Source organism: Bactrocera dorsalis, unplaced genomic scaffold, assembly GCF_023373825.1.
Source record: "Bactrocera dorsalis isolate Fly_Bdor unplaced genomic scaffold, ASM2337382v1 BdCtg141, whole genome shotgun sequence".
NCBI lineage: Eukaryota > Metazoa > Arthropoda > Insecta > Diptera > Tephritidae > Bactrocera > Bactrocera dorsalis.
This window is the reverse complement of record NW_026038192.1, coordinates 14,132-37,591: the sequence shown is the minus strand read 5'-3', so window position 1 is coordinate 37,591 and position 23,460 is coordinate 14,132. Positions and strand designations below refer to the sequence as shown.

General features: G+C 33.0%; 8 protein-coding genes across 19 annotated transcripts; 4 read left to right on the top strand and 4 right to left on the bottom strand.

The window, feature by feature from the left end:
* Positions 1-114: 114 nt before the first annotated feature.
* Positions 115-6,282, top strand: LOC105228080 (heat shock factor protein). Of its 10 annotated transcripts, none has more exons than XM_019990983.3 (13): positions 121-314; positions 497-849; positions 1,007-1,231; positions 1,843-1,951; positions 2,022-2,353; positions 2,418-2,620; positions 2,692-3,514; positions 3,582-3,907; positions 3,984-4,089; positions 4,653-4,730; positions 5,051-5,123; positions 5,190-5,267; positions 5,327-6,282. In XM_019990983.3, the coding sequence occupies exons 2-13, from the start codon at positions 772-774 to the stop codon at positions 5,515-5,517; spliced, it is 2,622 nt and encodes an 873-aa protein (XP_019846542.2). In that variant the 5' UTR covers positions 121-314; positions 497-771; the 3' UTR covers positions 5,518-6,282. The 10 variants fall into 10 exon arrangements, with proteins under 10 accessions (XP_029406931.2, XP_019846542.2, XP_029406928.2 ...); XM_029551068.2 differs by having other exon boundaries at positions 461-849; XM_049461828.1 differs by having other exon boundaries at positions 134-280; positions 538-849.
* Positions 6,266-8,483, bottom strand: Adf1 (Transcription factor Adf-1). The gene is made up of 4 exons (XM_011207697.4): positions 8,118-8,483; positions 7,865-7,990; positions 7,614-7,800; positions 6,266-7,549 (listed from the first exon to the last, which is right to left on the bottom strand). Exons 1-4 carry the CDS (start codon positions 8,143-8,145, stop codon positions 6,847-6,849), a joined length of 1,044 nt encoding a protein of 347 aa, XP_011205999.1. The 5' UTR covers positions 8,146-8,483; the 3' UTR covers positions 6,266-6,846.
* A 150-nt stretch (positions 8,484-8,633) lies between these two features.
* On the top strand, positions 8,634-11,516 carry LOC105228079 (glycerol kinase). Of its 2 annotated transcripts, none has more exons than XM_011207694.4 (9): positions 8,634-8,869; positions 8,943-9,071; positions 9,139-9,268; positions 9,334-9,548; positions 9,612-9,824; positions 9,889-10,228; positions 10,286-10,391; positions 10,450-10,811; positions 10,865-11,516. In XM_011207694.4, exons 1-9 carry the CDS (start codon positions 8,792-8,794, stop codon positions 11,080-11,082), a joined length of 1,791 nt encoding a protein of 596 aa, XP_011205996.1. In that variant the 5' UTR covers positions 8,634-8,791; the 3' UTR covers positions 11,083-11,516. The 2 variants fall into 2 exon arrangements, with proteins under 2 accessions (XP_011205996.1, XP_049317787.1); XM_049461830.1 differs by having other exon boundaries at positions 8,710-8,869; positions 8,943-9,079.
* A 224-nt stretch (positions 11,517-11,740) lies between these two features.
* Positions 11,741-12,570, bottom strand: LOC105228078 (essential MCU regulator, mitochondrial). 2 transcript variants are annotated; one of them, XM_011207692.4, is made up of 2 exons: positions 12,373-12,570; positions 11,741-12,221 (listed from the first exon to the last, which is right to left on the bottom strand). In XM_011207692.4, exon 2 carries the CDS (start codon positions 12,176-12,178, stop codon positions 11,891-11,893), a length of 288 nt encoding a protein of 95 aa, XP_011205994.1. In that variant the 5' UTR covers positions 12,179-12,221; positions 12,373-12,570; the 3' UTR covers positions 11,741-11,890. The 2 variants fall into 2 exon arrangements, with proteins under 2 accessions (XP_011205994.1, XP_011205995.1); XM_011207693.3 differs by lacking the exon at positions 12,373-12,570 and adding an exon at positions 12,299-12,317.
* Positions 12,571-14,015: 1,445 nt separating this feature from the next.
* LOC105228077 (ankyrin repeat domain-containing protein 13C) lies at positions 14,016-17,164 on the bottom strand. Its single transcript, XM_011207690.4, has 2 exons — positions 16,844-17,164; positions 14,016-16,771 (listed from the first exon to the last, which is right to left on the bottom strand). The coding sequence occupies exons 1-2, from the start codon at positions 17,028-17,030 to the stop codon at positions 15,357-15,359; spliced, it is 1,602 nt and encodes a 533-aa protein (XP_011205992.2). The 5' UTR covers positions 17,031-17,164; the 3' UTR covers positions 14,016-15,356.
* Positions 17,165-17,273: 109 nt separating this feature from the next.
* On the top strand, positions 17,274-19,240 carry LOC105228076 (uncharacterized). Its single transcript, XM_011207689.4, has 6 exons — positions 17,274-17,490; positions 17,595-17,742; positions 17,806-18,556; positions 18,610-18,672; positions 18,732-18,927; positions 18,986-19,240. Exons 1-6 carry the CDS (start codon positions 17,404-17,406, stop codon positions 19,151-19,153), a joined length of 1,413 nt encoding a protein of 470 aa, XP_011205991.1. The 5' UTR covers positions 17,274-17,403; the 3' UTR covers positions 19,154-19,240.
* Positions 19,241-19,551: 311 nt separating this feature from the next.
* On the top strand, positions 19,552-20,406 carry LOC105228072 (succinate dehydrogenase assembly factor 2-A, mitochondrial). The gene is made up of 3 exons (XM_029551075.2): positions 19,552-19,717; positions 19,795-19,988; positions 20,051-20,406. The coding sequence occupies exons 1-3, from the start codon at positions 19,700-19,702 to the stop codon at positions 20,319-20,321; spliced, it is 483 nt and encodes a 160-aa protein (XP_029406935.1). The 5' UTR covers positions 19,552-19,699; the 3' UTR covers positions 20,322-20,406.
* Positions 20,407-22,847, bottom strand: LOC105228073 (DNA mismatch repair protein Mlh1). The gene is made up of 5 exons (XM_019990947.3): positions 22,633-22,847; positions 22,295-22,558; positions 21,799-22,226; positions 21,092-21,728; positions 20,407-20,965 (listed from the first exon to the last, which is right to left on the bottom strand). Exons 1-5 carry the CDS (start codon positions 22,740-22,742, stop codon positions 20,407-20,409), a joined length of 1,998 nt encoding a protein of 665 aa, XP_019846506.2. The 5' UTR covers positions 22,743-22,847.
* Between the last annotated feature and the right edge of the window lie 613 nt (positions 22,848-23,460).

The window sequence follows — 23,460 nt, the reverse complement described above, 5'->3', positions numbered from 1 at the left end:
CGAATAAAATAAATAATTTGTTGAAATTAACATAGCGATAACCCTTATAAGAAGAGTACAATCTAGTAAGTAGACAACGTGTACCTTTCTATCACACTCCTCTTCATTTATTGTTGTTGTGAATTTCAATCAAATGAAAAAGTGAACGCAGTGAAGTCAGACATTTTTTAATACGCTATATAAATTTTGAAAAAAAATAAAAATTAACTTTCAATGATAGTGAAAAAGTCGTAAAAAGTGTCATACGATTGAATTTACATACGCCAGATTTGTATTTGAAGTATATATTTACTGGATTTGCTATTAAAATATTGGTAAAAGTTGGAAATTTTCCCTTGCCTGTTTTGCTTCGAATACCATATTCGTGATGGTCGTTCTGTTTCGAATATTGTGCTACTTCTTGAATTTCGTTACCATTTACGTTTTGACACTCGCCTTTGCTTTAATTTCCGTGCAATAGTTTGTCCACCCATCCATTTGTTTTTTATGCGATTAGTTTCGTCTCCACTTTTGGTCTTTTGTGTTTTTGTTTTTGAGGAAAAATGAACTTTGAGAAGTTAATTAACAAAGTTAAAATTTAAAGTAATGAAGTACAAGTGATTAAAAAGATTAAGTGATAGAAAAAAAATAAAATACAGTTGTTAAAAATCACACAGAGACATTTAATTGAGGGCTCGGAAGCAGTGTAATAAAAACTTGTAACAAATGGAAATGATTTTCCGTTTTTAATCAATAAGTACAAAGCAAAACGAAAGTGAAGAAACCATCTATATGGCAAACGCACGTAGTAAAATTGACGGAAAAACAAAACAACTGGGAATAGAAAAAATATTTTATGACGACACACAGGTGTGGTGTAATTCATTCACTTTGCAGAAAACAATTTTGTTTAAATTATAAATCTAAAATAGTTTATATTTTGTTAATTGAGCTATAGCAAAAGAAGACTTATTTGATTAGAAATATACTTTTCTTGGAAATCATAATACATAATTAACATTTTTAGGAAGAGAGAACTACTGTAACGAATTCATCTAAAAACAAATTAAGTGCTACTAAACTAAAAGCGAGCATTGGACACTTAGAAGCCGATCAAGTTAAACAAGAATTTCTGGAAAAAGAACAAATGCACACTTTTAGTGAAACAGGCGCCGGTGTGCCGGCTTTCTTGGCTAAGTTATGGCGACTAGTGGATGATCCGGATACCAATCATCTCATTTGCTGGAATAAGGTAATGTCATTAAAAATAGATGTAACATTTATGTATATGAAACATGTGCACTCATTTAAAATTTTTTTTTCTTGCTTAAAGAAATTTGGCAACAATGCCAGTGATTTTTAATTTAATTGATATGTATCGTCAATTATTACATTTGCAAGTAACAGCCTAACAGTGGATTGTTATTCAATATCAACCACGCGTATACATATGTATATGTAGTAATGTACTTGTTTTTGTTAAGTGTGCAGAAAAAAATCTACAATTTATAATTTTTTTTGTTCCAATGTATTAAAAGTGTATTGTTTTAATTCGTAGACATTTTCAGTGAAGAAAATCAAATATAGTATGAAAATATAGATATTCATTGCATATAAATATATGTATAATAATTTCGTGTATTATCAATGAATAAATATTTTTTTAGAATGGTAGCTTTAAGTCCATAGCTACAACATAGTGTTGTTATTTCTTATATGAATATCTAAATTGTGGTCAGTTTTACCGCATTCATATGAATGTATATTCTCTAAGCTGATTAAAATTTAAAAACATAAGTAGTACAGCGATAAGTTAGCTATATACATATACTATTAATAGTTGTAATAATATTTTTTTTTCAGGATGGTCGAAGTTTTATAATTCAAAATCAAGCTCAGTTTGCTCGTGAATTGCTCCCTCTGAATTACAAGCATAACAACATGGCCAGTTTTATTCGGCAATTAAATATGTGTAAGTTGAATGTAAAGATAGATTAAAGGTAAATGAATTTAATGTTATATTGCCATTATTAACATTTCAGATGGGTTCCACAAGATAACATCAATTGACAATGGTGGCCTAAAATTTGATCGGGATGAAATGGAATTCTCTCACCCATGCTTCAAGCGAAATTGTCCATATTTGCTTGAGCATATTAAGCGAAAAATCGCCAATACAAAAAGTCTAGATGACAAATCAGGTTTAAAGCCCGAAGCTGTCACGAAAGTGCTGCAAGATGTTAAAGCAATGCGTGGTAGACAGGATTCGCTTGACTCGCGTTTTTCTGTTATGAAGCAGGAAAATGAGGCTTTATGGAGAGAAATAGCCTCTCTGCGGCAAAAACATGCCAAGCAACAGCAAATTGTCAATAAAGTAAGTTATATTTCACTAGTATTGGTTGATTTTTTCTGTTAATGGGTTTTCCTTTGCTTTCAAGCTCATACAATTTTTAATCACAATTGTTCAACCATCGCGCAACATGACAAGTGTAAAACGGCATATGCAGTTGATGATACATGATACACCGGATAATGCAAAACTTCGCAAAAAGAGTGAATCCGAATCTGAATGTGGACCAGTTATTCATGAGCTCGGTGAAGAGTTGCTTGACGAAGTTGCCGATCCTGACATTGATCTAATGTAAGTTTACTGTTAACATATATAAAAAATAAATATTTCAATACGAACATGCGTCCTTAACACTATGCCAGGGATGCATCCAGTCCATATGGTAAAATGATTCCAAATAATGATACAGAAGGAAATGGATCACCGCTAAACATTGAGCGTCCCCATTCTAGTGTTAGCCAAGGATCCCAACACTACGACTTTTCGAATCAGAGTACGGATGACGCAGTTAACACTGCTGGGACTGGTCCGACTTGTAGCAGTGGTGGTAGGAGTAATGTAAATGCAATAAACAACATGACATCTCAGAAAATCGGTATGGAATCGGACTCATCAATTATACAGTCAGTAAATCCAGATGGATCGCAGATTTTCTATCACGTTACCGAGGTACCTGATGCAATAGACGCGCATAATAACGACGTCATGCCTGATGCATCGCCAAGTTACAGCGACGAGAACGTGTTGACTACACCAATGGTTCGTGAACAAATGGCACGCTCACAGCAGCTGAAACAAAGAAATAAGCGACGCCGTAAACAACTTTATGGTGATGATGAGGATTCAACAGATATCACCGCTTCAATGTCGAAGATAAGAAACGTTGAAGGAAAACGGCAGTCACCACTATTAATCAAAAGCGAGAAAGAGCCACAAATCGATCCAATGTCGTTCTTAAATGATTTTCCAGACGACCATAACACACATGCAAGCGTTGCCGGAAATCTTAAAGAAAATCTTGTAGCTAACCGCAGTAGTTCTAGTTTACTAAATGCTGGCAATATATCAACTGCTGCCATATCACCAGTCAGCACAGCTAACAAGAGTCCTCTACTAGGCCAATCGACAAATTTTTATAATTCAAATGAGTTTATTACATCCGAAATGCCTGCTGATATATTTGAGGTGAGAATCTATTAAATATGTACATAAATTCAATTTTCTGCTTACGATAGTTATTTTAAAATTTTAGGAATCTCCATTAATATCCGCTGAACCAAATAGTTATAATCAGCAACAACAGAAACAACAGCAACAAATACAATATGGTCGAACAACGGCTAACAGTGGCAAGTTTTCTTCATTTGTTGCACGTAGTAATAATAGCGGCAACGGAGCAGCAGTTTCCAATAGGGCCTCAACTTCTGCTGCAGCTGCTGCCAACCAATTTAGCAACGACGACAGGCAGAGCAATATCAATTCTATAACCTCACAACAGGGAAAGACTATCAATAATGGAAATAATATGTCTTTAGCTAAATATAAAAGCGGTGGTACTGGCAATGAGGGAATTATGCGGTTAGTAACTGAGGGAGATCTTAGTTACAATAAGGAATTCTGGAAATTAATTTCTTTTATATTTATTTACATTTAGTGATGAAGTGAACGACCATTTGGATAATGTGCAGGATGAATTGGAGTCGCTTAAGGATTTGCTACGTAGTGATGGCTATTCGTTAGATGCAAATACTCTGTTGGGCGTAAGTATTTCTTTATTGAAACGTGAGTTCCTCCCTTATGTGTACCACGTGCAATTCACTTTTTTTTCGTTGCACTTCAGTTTAAGTGTCTTGTGGTAACTATAGTGTATAAAAATTGCCTTAGTACAAATAGCAACTCGACGCTATTTTATTTTTATTCCAAATGGACATGAAATTAATATAAAAAATGGTCTAGTTTTCTTCCACACCAGTGCCTAAATATACTGAATGAGGGAAATAAACCAAAACACACTTATGAATATTGTGCACATGTTTACAAAAATATTTTTCAAGTTTGCTTCATGGTGAACACAACTTTGTCTAATACTTTTAGATTTTTGGAAACTATTTCAAAAATACTCGTTGCTTAAAAGTTATGAATTAAGTATAAATAATATTTTACGACTTACAATTATTATTTTTCTCTCTTTTTGATATGAATTCTAAAAAATGTACACAAACAAAACATTTTTGAATGAAACTGCATTATGTCTTCAAAAAATAAATGTATGATACATAAAACGATTTTTCTGATGAAATTCTACAAATGTGCCAAAATCTAGAACGGAGATGCTACAAACACGAATACAACCAATCGATTTTCCCTGTCATCACAGCTGGATGGGGAGTTTCTAACGAAGGTCAGCCAATTATTGACGTTTTCATTTAAATCTGAGTCTGAGCTAAATTATGGCTGAAAAGTGTGATTAATGAAACTGTTAAACCCGTACAATACATATAAAATTCCCAATGAAACTTTAAAATTACGTTAAAAAAGAAAGAAAAGAAACGTTAAGAATGTGTGAAAATATATAGGATTTAATAATAAAACGGTTCGCTTCATATTATTATGGCTTTGCACAATTCACAATTTATTGTTTAACCCATATTCTTATTGTCCACATATATTAAAAATTTATTTTAAATATATTTTACTGATGTTCTGTTTTATTTATTATAGCTATTCAATGATTCCGATATTTTAGGACCATTCGGTTTAAATTTGGTTAATGAACCCAACAATGAGAAAAAAGGTGGATGAATCAAAGATGATGTTTAATAATCTTAATATATTTATTAATGCCATTTATAATCAATAGGTTCAGAGCTTATGTCCTACCAACCAATGTATGATCTTTCAGACATCATAGATATCAATGACAAAAATGAACTGGAATGTATGTTTTTAATAATATTCCCTTTTTTAATAATAGATAAACATAAATATTTATTTCAGCTGTTGATCAAGCGAATAGACCAAGTAGTTCAAGGCAATTGCCTCAGTTGGAGCAACAACAAAGAGAGCCGCCAAGTGGACTGAACACACCATACAATGATTATTTTGCTAATGCACTTGAACCATCTAGCACACCGCGTAAAATAGAATCTGCAACTCTTTCTGATAGTAAAACTAAACACCCAAACTAAGACAGTCTTCGCACTGTTTATAACATTGTATATTAAAAGAAAACCAGAATTGAAAATAATCGTTATTCAAATATTGTTAATATATAAAATATACTATTAATATGGCATCACAGAAAATCCCTACGGCTTTGCAATGGGTATAAAAAAGATCAAAATCATTTGAATACTATATTCCTTAAATTCTAACTTCGCATAACACCGAACAATTTTCAGTGCTAAACGTAGTTATAAAATTAATTGGGTTTTTGTCTACATAATTGAATTTTATATTCATTATTATTGTTATATTCTTGTAAAAAATTTAATTTGATATAGTTTAGTAAGATTGTTAACCCTTTCATCCCAAAAACTTAAACTCGGTACCAAAATTTGTGAGCATTATTTTTGAAAGTAATCTAAGATTTAAAAGTAATAACCTGAAGGTTAAATTTTTAAAAACCTGAAGGGAAAGGTGTGATACTGTGTTTATAATCCTTGCTAAGATAGCTGTGTCAAATAAATGTGATTACAACTTCCTCCCAGATAGCAACAGTAAAACATTACAGTCATTTCATTACTCGGTTATTTACCTGATAAGCGCGTCCCAGACCATATTTGCAAAGCAAATTTTTCTTTGAATTTCACGGAATTGACACGACTAAGCATTCTTAATTTTCATTATTATTTCAATAAAAATAAAAAAATATTTTTATTATATCGAAATTATATTTTTTTTTAGACTACAATACATGTTATTGGCGCGAGTAGCTTGTTTTTTTTTTTTTTATACAGAACCATAAATACAATAGTAAGAATCAAAATTGAAAATTACCATTAAAGTGGTAAATATATATATCAAAACTACATTTAGTTTAGCTATAATTCTGTTGCAAGGAGATCACACAAATGTTTACACAGTGTCGACTCACTTGAATGTCTACATTACATTATTAACATCCGTTTGTAACATCAATAATAACATAAAAAACAAGCACAGTGAAAGAAAGCAACACAACATATACATACATATGTAATATTCATATTAGATATAGAAATGAAAACGACATTTCGTTTCGTCTTTTACACTAACTATAGTTTATACGCTGATGTATTTAGAAATTTAAGTGAATTTTGGAGCAGTGGAAATAAAACTAAAATAGACGCAACGCAAAACCTTGTATTTTTAGGGAAACATTTGATTTGTATTTCGGACTTAAAAATACGTTCCTTATTTTGACATTAATGTTTACAGCTATAGAAATGAAATATTATCACCAATATTCTAAGTTACCAAATAGAGTTATGGTACAATTAAATAGTGATATTAAATGACGTAATTTGAAATGCTAACTAACTTTGATCCTTATACTTGGCGTCTTTAAGTATTTTGGCAAACTCAAATTTAACGCGTTCCCTTTCACGACGTGGCATGTTACGCAAACTATCTACTAATGAGAGGCAATATAGTTCAATTGGATCATTAATAGGCGTCAAAACTGGAAAGGGAGCCGGCATGGACTTTCTTTTTGATGCACTAGTCATAATATCATTTGGCTGCCGTTGGAATGCTGCCGTTTCTGCCTGCTTTGGCATTGGATCCAATTTATTATTTTCACAATTCCGTTCCTTGCCCAAAATTACGATTGGCGTTAGTAATTGCGACGAAAGACTTGAAGTGTTTGAATGCGAGGGTGAAGAAGGCGCCATTGGCGCTACCATGTTTGAGCTATCAATTTCAGCCTTTTGAAGTGGAGTTGATATATTTTTGTGTTGAATTGTATGATCTTGTTGTGGTTTGTTTATTTTTTCATTTTTGGTTGGAATATTTAATTCAGGGAGTATCTGCTGGTCGTCGTAACAATCATTATTGTCCGTAGGGAGAGAAATATCTACATTCTCGTGGATTTGCTGGGATGGCATAGCGACATCAACGTTATAATTTTCAATCCTGTGATCCCTTGCGCTGCCATCGTCACTGTGTTCTATTTCAATAATTTCAAATGTGCTGGTGTTTTGAGGGTCCATATACATGAAGCTGTTGCTATCATTGTCGCTGGAAATAAATTAATATCCTGTCTTTATTTCTTACAATCAGAGGGATTTTGAATTATACTTACGAGCTGTTGTAAGATGAGTTCATATGCGGCACTTTTTTGTAAGTTTGTGCAGTATTTTGCAAAAAAGATAGATCTTCTGTAAACCGACGTTTTCTTATATTCGCATTTGCCAAACCCGTTTCCAAGCTTTTAAGTTCTTGTAAGTAATTATATCGAATGTTTTTCCATTTGGTTTGAAGAAATTTGGCTGAAATTAGTTTTTATACGATATTAAATATTTTCTATGTTAATATTAATAAATGTGTTAATACACGGTGTGCGCATCTCCGCAGCAATTCTTTCCCAAATTGCGATTCGAACTTGATAGCGTCTGTAATGTTCATGGTTAACATCATATATAGCCGGATTATCGCGCACCAAACGTATCAGACGATCATCTAAAATTTATTCGAATTTAAATTAGAGGATAATTATGACATTTTCCACCATAAACATTTGTGTTTTAAATCATATATGTAGCTATAATAAATGTGAGGGATATCGTCCCAACTAGTGAAAGCTTACCAAAGTCCGGTCCATAGGTTTCGCGCATTTTACAGAAAATACAAACACTTCTTATATATCTTATCAAGTTTTTTATTGGAATATAATTGACAATATTATATTTTTAATGATTTTCACCAGGAAAACTAATAATTTTCAACACCTGCTTAGTATAACTCCTGCATCCTTTTACTTGTCTCATTTTGTTATTGTTTAATATCTGCGCATGTCCTTCGACGATGTTATGGCAACTAATAAAAGATATTAACTTGTCGAATTCCAGTAGATGTCGCCAATACAATTTTTCTCATAGCTATATAAACAAAACTGTATAATATAAAATATATTTATTAAACTAATTTTAAAAATATTTTAAATATTTATGTAAAAAAGCGTCCAGGCTGGTTTAAAACGGTTGAACTGTATCGGTTGAACGACGATACTCCAAATTATACACTTGGTTTTGAAAATTGATTGTACCGGGGCCGTTGTCAAGCACGACAGAGATGTTTGATAGAACGGCAATTGTATTCAATCACGTTTATTTTTATGCAATCGTTTTTGCAAAAACAAAGTACGGCGTGAATGTCTGTTGATAAAACAAATCAATTATCCATTTATTATTGCGTTAAAGTGGATACCCTTTTCAAATTAAGAACGGCTGCATACGTATTTCAGCTCATTTACTTAATGTCATGGGCAGTCCCAGTTTTGGGAACTTTGGTCCATTAATTGGGGTGGTCTACGTGAGCAGTACACATTGCCGATTCCTTGTATGATTAAAATTTAAACAGAAACACATACATTGCAACAAAAATATTAACTTATTTTCATAAATATTTTCAGATTTACTCAACCAAAAATGCGGAAGTTTTAACATTTCATGAATTGAAATTACGGCAAATTGTGCACAATGCTGGTTGGTTGGAATACGATCCTATGGAAATATGGAAGAGTACTCAAGAATGCATCGAAGTATAATAGTTAACGCACATTTCTTTTATAAATTCTTTCAATAATATTTGGTTTCTTTTTTGTGCAGACTGCGTACAAAAATCTAATTATTTTGGAAATCAATCCGTATGATTTAGTGGCAATAAGTATTTGCAGCCAGCGTGGAACAACACTTTTATGGGACAAAGAGACGGGAAATCCTTTGTATAATGCTGTTGGTAAAAATCACTTTACATACACATTATAAAGACACTAAATACTTAAAGTTATACTTTATAATTAGGTTGGAGCGACTGCCGTACATCTTCTCTTTTGAAGACGGTTCTTGGCAATGTAAATTACGATGTAGATTACTTGCGACACAAAACAGGGCTACCATTAAGTACATGTTTTAGCGCGCTTAAAATCAGATGGCTTCAGGAAAATATAACATCTGTATCAGAAGCAATAGAAGTGGGCACGTGCCTCTTTGGCACACTTGATTCTTGGATTTTATGGGTATATATGTACTATCGCAATAAATTTACGTAAAATATTATGCTTTATATTTTTTTTATATAGAATCTTACTGGATCAAATTTAAGTGGAGTGCATATGACTGATGTTACCAATGCAGGTTATACAAGTCTGATGAACGTTCATACTCTCCAATGGGATGCTAAGATATGCCAATTTTTTCGTATTCCCATGGAAATACTGCCGCGAATTCGTTCAAATTCTGAATTATATGGTTACGTAATAGGAGGTTCATTAAACGGACTTCCGATAGCAGCGGTATGTAATAATATTTTTTAATGTTTTAAAGTTGCATCAACTTTCAGTTTAATTTTCATTACAGTGCATTGGCGAACAGTCTGCTGCCCTATTAGGTCAGTTACAGACAAAAGTTGGACAAAATGTTTGTATTATTGATGACAGTTGCTTCGTGCTGCTAAACACGGGGGAAGAATTAATAGATTCTTTTAATGGATTACTGTCAGTGGTAGCATATAAATTAGGCCCAAAAGTTCCTGCTTACTATTCCTTAGAAGGTGCTATTTCTAATGCCGGGGCTACGGTCAGATGGCTAAAGCAAGGATTACGTATATGCACTGAAATCAATTCTAATGATAATGCAGTTGAAGTTCTCAACACATTTCTTGGAGAAAGTTCAATGATTTCATCGTCTTGTTCATCAGGTATGTTACTGACGTAGACACAGAAAACATTCTCCGAATAATTTCCCCCAAAAACAGGTATGTTAAATGTCGATTGTGGATTGGCAGCAAAGCGTTCAGAGATAACATTTGTGCCTGCTTTTCATGGATTATACGCACCATATTGGCGTTATGATGCGCGAGGGTAAGCTTTTAAAGCCTTTAGATTATGCGTTGTTACCCACATCTTTTTTATTTCACAGTGTCCTACTAGGTTTAACTAGTCAAACCACAGCAGAAAATGTCACGCAAGCTGCTTATGAAGCAACTGGTTTCCAAATTCACGAAGTATTAGATGCATTTAAACGTGACACACCAACATGGAATCGAAAAAGCCACAAAGAACGGATTATATTTTGTGGCGACTATGCAGAGAACAACGCTTTTGTGCAATTCATTGCGGACATTGTTGGTTGTCTGTTGGAAAGGCCTCAAACAACATCACCTGCATGTTTAGGAGCAATGATATGTGCTGGCATAACAATGAATGTAGTATCTTTGCTACAGGCAGAAGTGATGTATCCGCCACCCGTGGATGCATTTACTCCAACAACCACTGCCAACCGTAAGTGAATTTCTCAATATTAATAAATTAAAGAACCAGTTAATTTGATTTAGGGCGAGAACAACTGTATAAACGATGGAATTATGCGGTGCGAAAATGCTTAAATTGGAATAACTTTGCTACTTATGAGGAGGACTTGGAACTTTTTGCGCAACGTGACAGTGATCCCAATCTTCCAATACGCCGTTCGCTACCTGGCAGCATTTATATAACTAGTTCGTTTCTGCTTTTGCTTGTAGCAAACTTTTTGCGTGGCCGAAACATTACATAGATAAATGTATGTACAGTTATAAAAAAAGTGTTTGAAAAGATAAATGTATTCCTATTGTTAGCGATTCTTATGATGTTGCATTAGTGTTGTAATTCTACCATTTCAATTTATTTTAGTCACTAAAATTTAGTGTTTAATTTGTGTAATCTTGAAGTTAGTTAATGATTATGTGTGCGTGCATCTAGTCACGGAAATTACTCAACGCGCTTCCTTTTAGTATATCATCAAGTTTTTTTTATCTTGCATTTATTGCATTGCATATATTATGATCTGCAACTTTACGCAGATTGAATAATTTTATAATCTCGTTAAGTTAAATTGTGACATTTCCGATGTAAAAAAAAGAAGATTTGAGTCTTTGTCAATTTATAATAATTAGGTATTTCTTTCAAGATCAATTTAATAAATTGTCTTAAATGTTCAATTGTGAATAATGCGTTTAACTATTTCGATTTAAACCATATAATTTAAACAAAAAAGGGTTTGCATTTCAAACCCAGTATAGCAAAATGTATTATAGTATTTCATGATTTTAACCCACTCGAATTTTCTGTATCTTACTTTGGGAGGGAGGAACGTTTGCTGTAACAACGGGTAGTTGCTGTAGCGTTTATAAATTCCAATTAGCACAAACTCTTTAAATTAAATACATTTGAAATATTAGATTAAATATGCTTTAATAAATATTAAATTAACGAAAATGTTAACCAAAAACATTATTGAAGAAAAATTAAAGTCTAGTTTGCTATTAAATAATGATTACATTTTCACTTTGTGGCTTTCCTGCCTGCCGGACGTTTAACTTGTTTTAGTCATCGTCATCATCGTCGTCATCCTCAGATGGTACGAAAAGGTCATTTTCTTCCAAGAAGTTGGCCACACTCTTGCTTATAGCAGCCCCAAGAAAGAGACCGGGCAGCACGGCGCAGAAAACAAACACAATACCAAAAGGTGTTTGTTGAGGTTTAGGCTTCAATGCACCACTGCGAAAGTGAGTACCTTGTGTCATATATGCTAATTTGGTTCGTTCTTCCAGAGATCGACCAAAGGCACCACGGGTTAGCAATAATGGCCGTATAAGGCGAGAAAAAACCATTATAACTTAATGTGCGTTTCCAGTGGTAAAATCAGATATTTTTCTAGAATAAATAATAAAAAGTTTATGTATATTAGAGTAAACGCGAACACAAAGTACTGTTTCTACATAAATTATTACTCAATTGAAATAAAAATTGATACTCTAATTTTGTCGATTTTATATTTTCGGAAAAATTTGTCAATGTTACTTACTTTTCGACCCACAAGTATTTGTGAATTTTATTGTTGTTATTTGACTTTTTGATCGAAACAGCTGATTTTGCAGAGCAAGGTTGCTTTTACTGTTCATAGTAACGGTATATTTATTTTGAACTAAGTCCTTAAATATTCTTGCACAAATAAATTGATATGTAATTATGTAACAATATACGAAAGTTTTGATGAAAAAGGAAGCAAAACTAATTCTTATTTGTACCTTTAATAGATGTCTATCGAGCTAACCTATAATTTATGAAAAGTATACATTTTACATTTATGTTATTAAAAATTATGCACGCCTTATTTTTCCGTTATTGGGATTCATATACATATGTATTTATAAATTTATATAGAACCAAAACACAATATAAACGGAAGGTTTATTTTAAGTAAATATTAATATTTCATACATATATAGTATGTCTTAAGTCGTCTCACCATCATTATACAGGATTAAATCTCTGATTCGACCAAAATCGAAAAACCAATAACAGAGGTCGCCCCTCGTCAGCGCAATGAATATCGTTCACTTTAATTAAATTAACTTACCGTTCCCACGACAGTCGGGTCTAAGTAACCGGAACGGACGCGGATTTCTATCCGGCCAAGGACTGTCAACCCGGTGTCATGCCTCGAAATTACTTCCGATATTATTATTCTGCCGCTACAACAACGTTTAACAATATTAAATCAATTAACCCGTTTGTGAACTTGGGAGAGATCGGTCCAGTACATAAGAGATGTTCAGTTAACAAATAGAAAATTTATATTTCGGCAGGCGAATTAAACGTTGCAGCATTAATTATTAATGCATCCTTGGTACTTTTTCGCAAGGTTTAGTACATTTCAATTATTATTTCTAATATATTGGGTTAATCTTTGCTGAAATGAGATATAAGGACCAAGGTAAAGTAACATCCTTTTCAAACCCGTTTTATAATAATTTCAATAAACTGATTTTTTTGATGCTACTGTATTTGTTACATATCTTATGCTCGTACATGTGTATAATCAAATATTTTATATTGCACTTAAAAGTAAATGTTAAACGAATGTTTGAGACATACTTTATGAATATAGGTGCATAAACAATTAAAGTGCTAAATACTTTTTAAATAAGTCAGAACTAATGTCTTGAAAATAATGATATTGTGGAGGAATCGTAGTCGTTAATAAACGAAGCAGTGGCTGAAGTTCTTTCAGTCATTCTAAATTTATTTTGCTGCCTCTACAACAATTTAATATTTAATGTTATGTATTCATGGCAATGACTTAAGATGTTATTTTCTTCATGAGTGTGTACATGTGTGATGAGGGTGCACTGAACTTTCGTTTAAGTATAAAACGTTCAATATTTTTGTTATAAAGTTACTAAACTATAGATCATTATTTTGGATCTGTTTCTTCTTGCTGTTAATCTGAGTTATCAAATAGTGAATTGGACATGATACAAATAATTTTTGTAGCATATGCAAATAGTTATATGTATATGTACATATATGTATATATAATATATGGCAGCCATTCCGGTTCTTCCAAATAATTTTTGAGGCATTTTGCTAATAATAAAAATTAACTCAGTTTAATGTTGTAATTAATAAAAATACGTTAGCGTAGTCATTAATTTTTAAAAAATATTATGCAAGTTGCACATACTATGTGTAAAAATATATTTACTAGTTTTTGTTTTTCAAAATATAGCATTTAAAAATTCTTTAAATTTTTCATGTATTTTGTATCCGGATTATTACTTATTTCGTAAACGTAGATAGTTACTGTTAACATAAATTTCTAAAAATTCTCTAACAGAAAATTCTTTGTTGAAATGAACTGATACAAAGAAAACGTGAACATTTACACAATAGAAACATCTTCTTAATATATCTTGGTAATTCTACTTTGATGCAATAAATAATGAATACAAATTATATCATATATGAATACTTATTTAGTAGGTGGGAAGGTATGTCAACGATCAAGCAGTGTATTGATATTTTCCAAATAGTTTACACGCATATATTCATACGTATGAATATATGTAAGTATATATGTCTCCAAGGAACTAACTGAAAGCAGGTATTGTATATTTTATCATTAAAGTCTGATATAAGTTTTAGACTAGTTTTAAACTAAAAAAAAAAGCATATATGTACATAATTAGATTTGTTTAAACACAATAATGAAATCAATAGTCGACAAACTCTTAGAAAATTTTCATTAATATTTCAACAGACTGTTATACACAAGCATTTACTACAACTTACATACTATAAAAAAGGATTTGCACAATGGGATTACAATTGTTTAACACGTTGAAAATGGCTAGTAATATACCAACATTATACAACCATATACATATGCACATGTCATCTTACTTTGAAATATTTGTAATAAAAATTAGTGGCGAGTTATTCGCGTGAAAATATTCTGACTTCAAATCACATTTAAATTCGACAAAATGAAATTCACGCAATAATTACAATGTCAGTTATGTACATATATTGTTTGAGCCTATGACATACATAATTATTCAGTAAGTTTAGGTTGATAGTCAAAATATAAGATAAAAATGTTTAAATTAAGTTTTGAAATAACATGTATCATTACATACATACATTCATTCATACATTCAAATACATATAATGCATAAGTATGTACATTTTTGAATACATCGTGCAGACTATACTTCTTTTCGCTGAAGTATGTAATATACACTATAATCAAATAATGTAAATGCATTGAATGGTAATTGTATTTAATACATTTTTAGAGCCATTATATTGGAATAATAGGAGACGAATAAACATCATAATATTTTAGTGATGTTATTAATGCGATGATTACAGCTTTTTATTTGTCTCCTATGTACACTAGTCTATTTCATTAAAAGTGGCATGCGTCTTAGTTCTGATGTCGCTGGTAGCATTACGGTTTAAATCGACGCTTTCCGTCGTTGGATGCTGCTGACCTGTTGCCGGTCATAAATCTGGGAAACGACGGGCATCTTCCACATAATGCGACGGTACATCGAATAGTGTTGCCGGTATGTTGTCACGAAATTCAAACTTTTGGAAAGTTATTTTCGCTGTCACTGTATGTAAAACTGGTATCTCTACTTTGACGGGGAACCCACTTGGTAATTTGAGCGTTATAAACTCGCGCAATTTATTAATATGTTTGAAAGGAGCAATTACTTCCAATACATTTAATAGCATTTCGACGCTAAGGGGAAAATCTTTACTCATAGCTACTGTGGCCCGTATAGACTTGTTTGATTGCTTATGTATTGGTGGTCGTCCCAAATGGGGACATTTACCAATTGGTGTGTTAATATACTCTTCCCATGTAATGGTTGGCGGGGGCGGAGGTTGCAATGAACTTCTTCGAGGCATTTCTGATGCAGAGCCATTTATTGAATCCCTATTTAATCCACCCTCCCCATTTGCACTTGTTAAGCTAGCACGACGACCACCACGTGTTATTGTATCAACAATAGCTTTATTTTTTTGGAGATCCTCGTGTGATAGATGCTCTCGCCTTTTACGTTGTTTTAAAATAAGACCCTGTATCGAATATAAATCGCATTGGTATTGTCCGCTGACTAATTCTTTTCGATCCTCGCGGAAAATCCAACCGCTTTGCGCTCGAGCAAACTGTATGCTTTTCGTTGACATTTGAGCAGCTAAAATATCCGTAGACATTAGTACATCTACTTCGTCTTCGATATCTGTATCTTCATATCGAACGTGCTGATAACATTCATATTCGTTATCTAAAACTGTTAATGATTCATGAGGTGGTCGATCACCACGAAAAATAAAAGAAATGTCCCCCCTCTCCCAACGCATATCATTGAAATCTACTAATGTTGTGTCAAGGCGTAAGGTGGCTCCCGACTTGTGGATTCGACAGATATCGGACGGCAACATACGGGATACAAGTGGAACCCATGAAGCAAAATCCCATTTGAGTTCCATGTAAAAGTCTTTCATTTGTTCAAGAGCACGAACTAATTTAGCGCGACGAGTTTCCATATGCTGACGGGATTGCTGTTTAAGTTTACACAGCACAGCGGAGATAGTTTGTCTATCACCGTAGCTAATTGCTTCAGCTAGTGGCGACCATCCTTCATTGTTTTTTATTTTTACAGGAGCATTATGAGATAACAGCAAATTGATACACTCTTTCCTTCCCAACATTACTGCTAGATGTAAGGGTGTGTTTCCATGTTTATCTTTACAGCCGATTTCTTCTTGCGTTCGCCAGCTATTTGGGGGCCGTTGAAGAAGTCTTGCCAAACTTTTAAAATCACCTTGAAAAACACTTTTGTGTAATGGGTACTCTTCATTCTCGCTTAATGTATTTGATGAGCAAGCGCCCATAACTTCTCTCTCTATAGTTGGAGAAGCAATAGGAGTTGAAGTTAACGACAATACTGGTGACAAGTACGGCGGAGATTCATTACCAGCAATTTGTGTCGATTCAATTTGCCCCCCTCCACGATCTATACTGCTTTTAGAAGCTTCAGAGCTGGCCTTACAATTAGATTCAGGACACAAATCTAACCCGCCTTTACCACTGACACCTGCCCAGTGTTCGGCGTGTTTGTTTTCAAGACTTTCGACCTTTTCTTTGGACATTGTTTTTGACATGTAAATGCTCACCACTTAAAGTTTATTTTGGTTTTATAAATTTTTCTAAACACTTAAAACAAATAGTATTTTTAATCTTTCCTCCTATATTATTGAATTTTCACAACAGTCTGCCTTTTCTACTACTTCGTATTTGAAGTATTCAGGGTTGATTTGACTTTTTTTTGCCTATGCATCGAATTTCATACCAGAGAATGTGCATTAAATTCTCTGCCCGAATTTCGACAATCAGCTGTTTTACATTAGTAATAGATTTTGTAAATTGCAATAATCGTAACCATAATATTTTGTTTCTTTCTCTGTTAACGCGCCATGTAAATTTGTGGTATTCTCGAATTAAGGCTTAAGATATATTATTTGTCTTTTAAAAAACATGCCCCAATCACAAATTAACTACCGGCCTCCAATGACCGATTCGGAAGATTCAGATGGCTATGATGGTTATTATTTCGGTGATATGGCAAGTAAAAGTGTAAAAATTAGAATACTTTGAATGCACTCATTCGTTTCAAGGACATTAGATAAATTTTAGCACAGTTTTAAAAGGATTATTTGTATTTCCAGCCACCAAAAAAAGCTCGTTCGCCGACTATATGGCAACAGGAACAAAACAGTCGTGCGGAAATAATATTCTCAATCATAAAGGGAGATACTGAAAAATGTAGACAGCAAATAAGTGACCACAAGATATCCGTAAACGAACCAATCAATGGTAAGACCTTTCGTTTTTAAATATGAAAATGATACATTTTGTTTAGAATTCATACATTTTTAGGAGAGTTTACTCTTCTCATGACTGCTTGCCGAGAAGGGCAATTGTCTATCGTACGGCTCCTACTCGAGGATTTCAGTGCGGACGTCAATAAACAGGTGGATTCATTTACACCCCTAATGCTAGCATGCCAATGTACAAGTAAAGATTCGCATACAATTGATCAGATAGTACAACTATTGCTAAAACATGGAGCTGTGATAAATGTTTCCGACAAATATGGAACTACTCCTTTCATGCATGCCTGTAAAAACGGGTATATCGCAATTGTGAGACGAATGTTGAAAGATGTGTCCTTCGATGCTGTTGATAATCAGGGATGTACGCCAATATTTCATGCAATAGAGAATAATCGTACAGATGTTGTAAAACTCTTGATGGAAGTTGGAGTAAATGCAACTATTGCTAATAGAAAAGGTTATACACCAGTACAAGTAGCACAATTTCATGGATTTTACGATTTACTTGAATTTTTACCGAAAGAAAAAGTGACTTATGTTGTCCCACCTCAATTTCTTGGCTACAACACATTGCGTGATTACATACCAAGAATTTTTTTGAAATCTGATTGTCCCGAATACTTCCAAGAAATCAATGCAATCCTATTATCTTTAAATATGGATAGATTTTTAGAACATTTTGCCAAGAAACAAACTACACTTTTGGATTTCCTATCAATGAATGATGCTCTATTGAAAGATATTGGAATTAAATATCCCATTTTTCGAATGAAAATAATGAAAGGACTCCTTGAGTAAGCTTGTTGTAATATTATAACGTATACGCTTTAATTTTTCCTTTATATAGTTTTCACCTACATCATTGGTCAAAAAAATCTATCGCTCGCGTCAGTAGATCATCAAAAGAAAAGTAAGTGATTTATAGAATCTGCATGTATGTGTATGTTTATATTTTCAATGTCGTTATAGTTTCTACGAAATTTTAATGATTACGGCCAATCATTTACAACATATGGTAATATTGACAGCAACTCTTCGCTTTATAAAAGAAAATATCAAGTCCAAAGAATTGGGATATGTGTCACAGGAACAATTACAGACATTGCAACAAAATGTTAATACATATCGGGTAACAATAAAGGAAGTCCTCAGAACTACGGAATATGTAAGAAATTTCTATAACATAGTACTTAGGTGAATTCACCTCTATCATTTAATTTCAGTTATCTTCATTTAGTCCTTCAAAAAATCCTTTGTATATAGATTATGATGAGTATCTGGCTGAAACTAAACGTTTGAAGCTGAAAAGTTTTTTCAAATATACTACAATTTTTGTTGGAGTATCGGTATTTATTTGTCTAAAAATACGAACGATTTTCTTTAGCTCATAAAAAAAGATTAAAATAGTTTAGTACTATATGCGTAATTTTTTGTCCCTTGAATTGATTTAAAATTTAATATAATTGCAATTAATGAAATTTATATGAGTTTGTATTAAAATTGTATGAAACCAAAAAAAAAATTTAAAGCATTATAAATTGAATATTTTTTTCAAAAATGAATTTTAGATATCTTTAAAGTAAGTAGACTTGTGGCAGAGAAAGTATGTGGTATTATCAGAGAACGTATATTTACAAATAAATATTTACAAATAAATATACGTTCTCTGGTATTATTTTAGTTATTCTTTGCTTACAGCATCTATTTTAGGACAGTGTGGATTCAAAAATGGAAAGAGTGTAAATATATCACCCTGTTTCAAAGTGTACCAATATCAGTACGTTCCACTATTGGAATCCGCATTAGCATCAAGGTAGAATTCTACTTCAAAACACTTAAATAAATATCTGATTTTCAATACATTGACAGTATCGAAATATCCCTATCTTTTAATAAATAAAAGCAAATCAGTATTTAAATAAGGAAGAAATTTTGAAATGTTGCGACAATTATTGGTAAGCTCAAATAAAGAGATGTTGCATAATTTTTTTAGGCAATGTAAATATGTGAGTTCGAATTTTTTTTTTATTAGAATCAGGGTTCTCGCCGGACGATTTTACGAATGCAAACATTTTCTTCAAAGGCTACAATAGGGGATGACAAAAATAAGGTAAAGGTGTTAAATAACGCTGATGTTCCAATCATCGATTACGAGGATCCGGATTATTTACCGCTTCCCGAGTATCCTTTACGACCAGATGAGCCGCTAGAAGTGCGGAAACAGCGGTAAGTCCTATGCCAATATTTATATAATCTTATTTCCAAATAATTCAAATATAATCCCATAGCCTTATTTATCAATCTCGAAAGCGTGGTATGCTTGAAAATGATTTGATACTTAGTACATTTGTTGCACGTTACTTAAAAGATATGGATGCTAAACTAACAGCACAATATGACCAATTAATCAATGGCGTAACCAATGATTGGGACATATATTACTGGGCCACAAATGTTAAGCCAACACCCCCAGAACATGATAATGATGTTATGCGACTACTTAAAGAACATGTTGCGAATTCTAAACGCGAACAACGCCTGTGCCAGCCGGATTTGTAAATATTATTGTTTTGAAATTAGTTTTATTCCATGTTGATTATGCACTATTAGTTGTTATAAAATATATATACTACATCAAGCTACACTAACATCGTTCAAATACTTTATATAGTTGTGACAAATTGGTCAGTTCGAACAATTGTTGCTTCAAATGATTCGGTGGGAGCAAGTACCGCTTAAATGATGGGTATAAGACATGTTCTACAAGCCAATTGTGCCGCTGTGGCATTGATTCTATTTCTAATACACTCGTTAATGCATAAAATTGAGCGGTTTCTCGACAAAAAGTTTCAAAACATTCTACTTCCGATTCCCAATCCACTTCTGTAGCCAGGCGCAATATATACATCGGCAAATGTGTGCTGCAGGGATAATGTTGAGGTAAAATGGAGGGTAATGCTTCTAATAGACCTTCCTCATTAATTCTTAATGAGAAATATTCACGCATTATGGGAGCTTTTTCGATAAGTATTTTACATGCACTATCAGCGAGTTCCATTTTATCACCATCCTCTGGCGACCATCCAGCTTCGTCGCACTCCAATGCTATTCGTACAAGCTCCCTAATATTAAGAGGTGTCTCCAATTGAATGTGAGGAAGATTTTGAAACTCAAATATCAAGCGCTGATAAAAAAGTTCCTCACTGGAATTATATAGTAGCAAGTAAAGGATTATATTCAGTAAAATGGTGTATTCAAAAATATATAATACTAAATATGTGAGTTCATATTGAATGTTTATGAATTTATGGATATGGTCTCGTACATACCAAAATTTGGACGTGTTGCACAAATATAGTTTAGTGTCATATTGAAATAAAGCATATGTTTGGTTCACTATTCCAACAAACACAAGGTCCTTCAATATTTTTCGTAACATGACATTAACTCTACGTTCCACATGTTCCTGCATTTGTTTTATACTTGTAAGCAGCACATCGGACTTTCGCGATGTGTTTATTTTAAAGCTCTCATCTTCAATATGAGTGAAAGAAGTTGAATTTGAACTGTTGACATCTTGATTAGGAATGGGTTTTTGTAAAAGAAACTTGTCCAATTTTTGTTCTTTAGAATCGGTTCGAACACGATCTTTATCCAAACGTTCCTTATCCAAATTTTTTAGAGACGCTTCATTTTCATTATTCTCCATATCTGGATTGGATATACCCGGTAATCGCAATTGTTTATAAAAAGTACGCGATGTATTGCTACCCAAAAGCTTCAGTTCTATTCGACGCTTAATTTTATCTATAATTTCATCCTCGTATAGAAAATGAACTTCGTGTTTTGTTGGATGAACATTAACATCTACATGTGTTGGTGTTATTTCGAGGCTTACATATGTAAAAGGATGCATTCCTTTCGGAAGGTAAGTACTGTAGACACTATCTACGGCCGCTTTTAAAGCTAAGTCATGTAAATATAAATATCAAGTTTAAGATATGCCAATATGTGACAGATTCTCTCACTCACTCACCACTTGAATCTACCAGTCGATGATTGATGAATAGTAACATTATTCCTCTTTTTTCTGAATAGTCTACATTCGTTACCAACGCTGTGAATTTAAACTTATGAACATCGTCCTCCAATTCAACAGGCAATAAAGAACGACCAATTTGTGTTCCATATATATCAGCGATATTGCAATCGCGTGTACGACGGCCAGTTGTGCGCAATATTGGGGGTTCACCATATTTTTTGAGTGTAAAAGCAACGCTTGAATTGTGTACAGCATATTTAGAGATAACATCACAAATTTTTTGCATTTCCTCAGCTGGCGATTTCAAACACTGCCGCCTTTGTGGCATATTATAAAAGAGATCTTCCACCGTAATAATAGTTCCTTGATTTCCGGCACTAGCTTTTGGGGTGCCTTTCATCATTCCATCTTCATAAGAAGCTCTGTAATAGTTTTTCATTAATTTTTATACATATTATTCAATCAAATGAGAAAGTAAATTGGTATATACTTGTATCCGCACGATTCATTTGCTGTTTTAGTTTGTATACTTAAATGAGCTACATGGCTTATACTAGCCAGAGCTTCACCACGAAACCCGAAAGTTCCTATATTGCTCAGATCTTCAAATTTTGTTAATTTAGATGTTGTAAAGCGTTCACAAACTATCGGAAGATCCTCCCGCCGTATACCGGTACCATTGTCTTGTATCTGTAATAGTTTCAGACCCCCAGATTTGACGGTCACTTGAATCTGTGTCGCTTTTGCGTCCAAGCTGTTAATTTTGAAAGGAAACATCATTTTAAAATTGAATGGAAGGTATTATCTTATCGGGGTTAATGCGCCAACCTATTTTCGATTAGTTCTTTAAGCGCATTTGCAGGCTTTTGTATGATTTCTCCTGCAGCGATTCGGTTAACGACAACTTTATCCAACTTTTTGATTACCCCAGGCTCCATTAGTACAATAAAATATTTACTCTTACTCTATTTCTTCAAGAACCAATCATCTAGAAATATTTGTAAACAACTAAAATGAGTGCTTCCCAGTATTTTATATATATGTACATACATATATATACATACAAATCGCAGAGAACGTATAATATAGAGAAGGTTCAATTGCGGACAAGCGTGTGCACTGTCAAGAGCTAACAAAATCCTATAGTGGATTTCACCACTTTTGGCTCCGAAGGAGAAATTTTAACAGTGATGAGCGAACAGAGCTGAGCATTCAATGAAAATTATGCTCAGAAATATAAATTGCTTTTACAGACGCATGTTGGCCTTTTGGCTTATATTTTTAAACGTTTACATGCTATCATATCAATTGATATGAATATAATTTTGCGAATTTGTATGAATTTATGCAAAATTGAAAATATTATTAAATTTTGCTATTTTCATGGTAATATTTGTAGTTAATGTCCAAATAAAAGCTACTTTTTAAATATTCCTTAATTATTAATTCTACAGATCTAATTTAATTAAACAGAAAGATATAATTTTTGTAATATAATGCGGGACTTGTTTGAAATAATTTTTGAACCACGTTAAAAATACACCAATTTCCATTACGGGATTTCTGAATCGTTTCAATCATTCTTATGTGGCTTGACAATTTTTCGCCAGCTGTCAGTGTTGTTTATGTTTTATGCTTTTGTTTCTATTGGCTTTG

Coding starts and splice junctions, on each gene's coding strand:
- LOC105228080 (XM_019990983.3), top strand. CDS start 772: ATGGCAAACGCACGTAGTAAAATTGACGGAAAAACAAAACAACTGGGA. Junction 2,621..2,691: donor GATCCTGACATTGATCTAAT/GTAAGTTTACTG, acceptor ACACTATGCCAG/GGATGCATCCAGTCCATATG. Junction 3,515..3,581: donor TGCCTGCTGATATATTTGAG/GTGAGAATCTAT, acceptor TTAAAATTTTAG/GAATCTCCATTAATATCCGC.
- Adf1 (XM_011207697.4), bottom strand. CDS start 8,145: ATGCGCGAAACCTATGGACCGGACTTTG. Junction 7,801..7,864: donor TGCGGAGATGCGCACACCGT/GTATTAACACAT, acceptor AACTAATTTCAG/CCAAATTTCTTCAAACCAAA. Junction 7,550..7,613: donor AACTCATCTTACAACAGCTC/GTAAGTATAATT, acceptor ATTTATTTCCAG/CGACAATGATAGCAACAGCT.
- LOC105228079 (XM_011207694.4), top strand. CDS start 8,792: ATGGGCAGTCCCAGTTTTGGGAACTTTGGTCCATTAATTGGGGTGGTC. Junction 9,825..9,888: donor ACGGACTTCCGATAGCAGCG/GTATGTAATAAT, acceptor TTTTCATTACAG/TGCATTGGCGAACAGTCTGC. Junction 10,229..10,285: donor TTCATCGTCTTGTTCATCAG/GTATGTTACTGA, acceptor CCCCAAAAACAG/GTATGTTAAATGTCGATTGT.
- LOC105228078 (XM_011207692.4), bottom strand. CDS start 12,178: ATGGTTTTTTCTCGCCTTATACGGCCATTATTGCTAACCCGTGGTGCC.
- LOC105228077 (XM_011207690.4), bottom strand. CDS start 17,030: ATGTCAAAAACAATGTCCAAAGAAAAGGTCGAAAGTCTTGAAAACAAA. Junction 16,772..16,843: donor TGAATCGACACAAATTGCTG/GTAATGAATCTC, acceptor CTCCAACTATAG/AGAGAGAAGTTATGGGCGCT.
- LOC105228076 (XM_011207689.4), top strand. CDS start 17,404: ATGCCCCAATCACAAATTAACTACCGGCCTCCAATGACCGATTCGGAA. Junction 17,743..17,805: donor CGTAAACGAACCAATCAATG/GTAAGACCTTTC, acceptor ATACATTTTTAG/GAGAGTTTACTCTTCTCATG. Junction 18,928..18,985: donor TCCTCAGAACTACGGAATAT/GTAAGAAATTTC, acceptor ATTTAATTTCAG/TTATCTTCATTTAGTCCTTC.
- LOC105228072 (XM_029551075.2), top strand. Junction 19,989..20,050: donor CTAGAAGTGCGGAAACAGCG/GTAAGTCCTATG, acceptor ATAATCCCATAG/CCTTATTTATCAATCTCGAA.
- LOC105228073 (XM_019990947.3), bottom strand. CDS start 22,742: ATGGAGCCTGGGGTAATCAAAAAGTTGGATAAAGTTGTCGTTAACCGA. Junction 22,559..22,632: donor AAAGAACTAATCGAAAATAG/GTTGGCGCATTA, acceptor CAAAATTAACAG/CTTGGACGCAAAAGCGACAC. Junction 20,966..21,091: donor TGCAACACGTCCAAATTTTG/GTATGTACGAGA, acceptor ATATAATTCCAG/TGAGGAACTTTTTTATCAGC.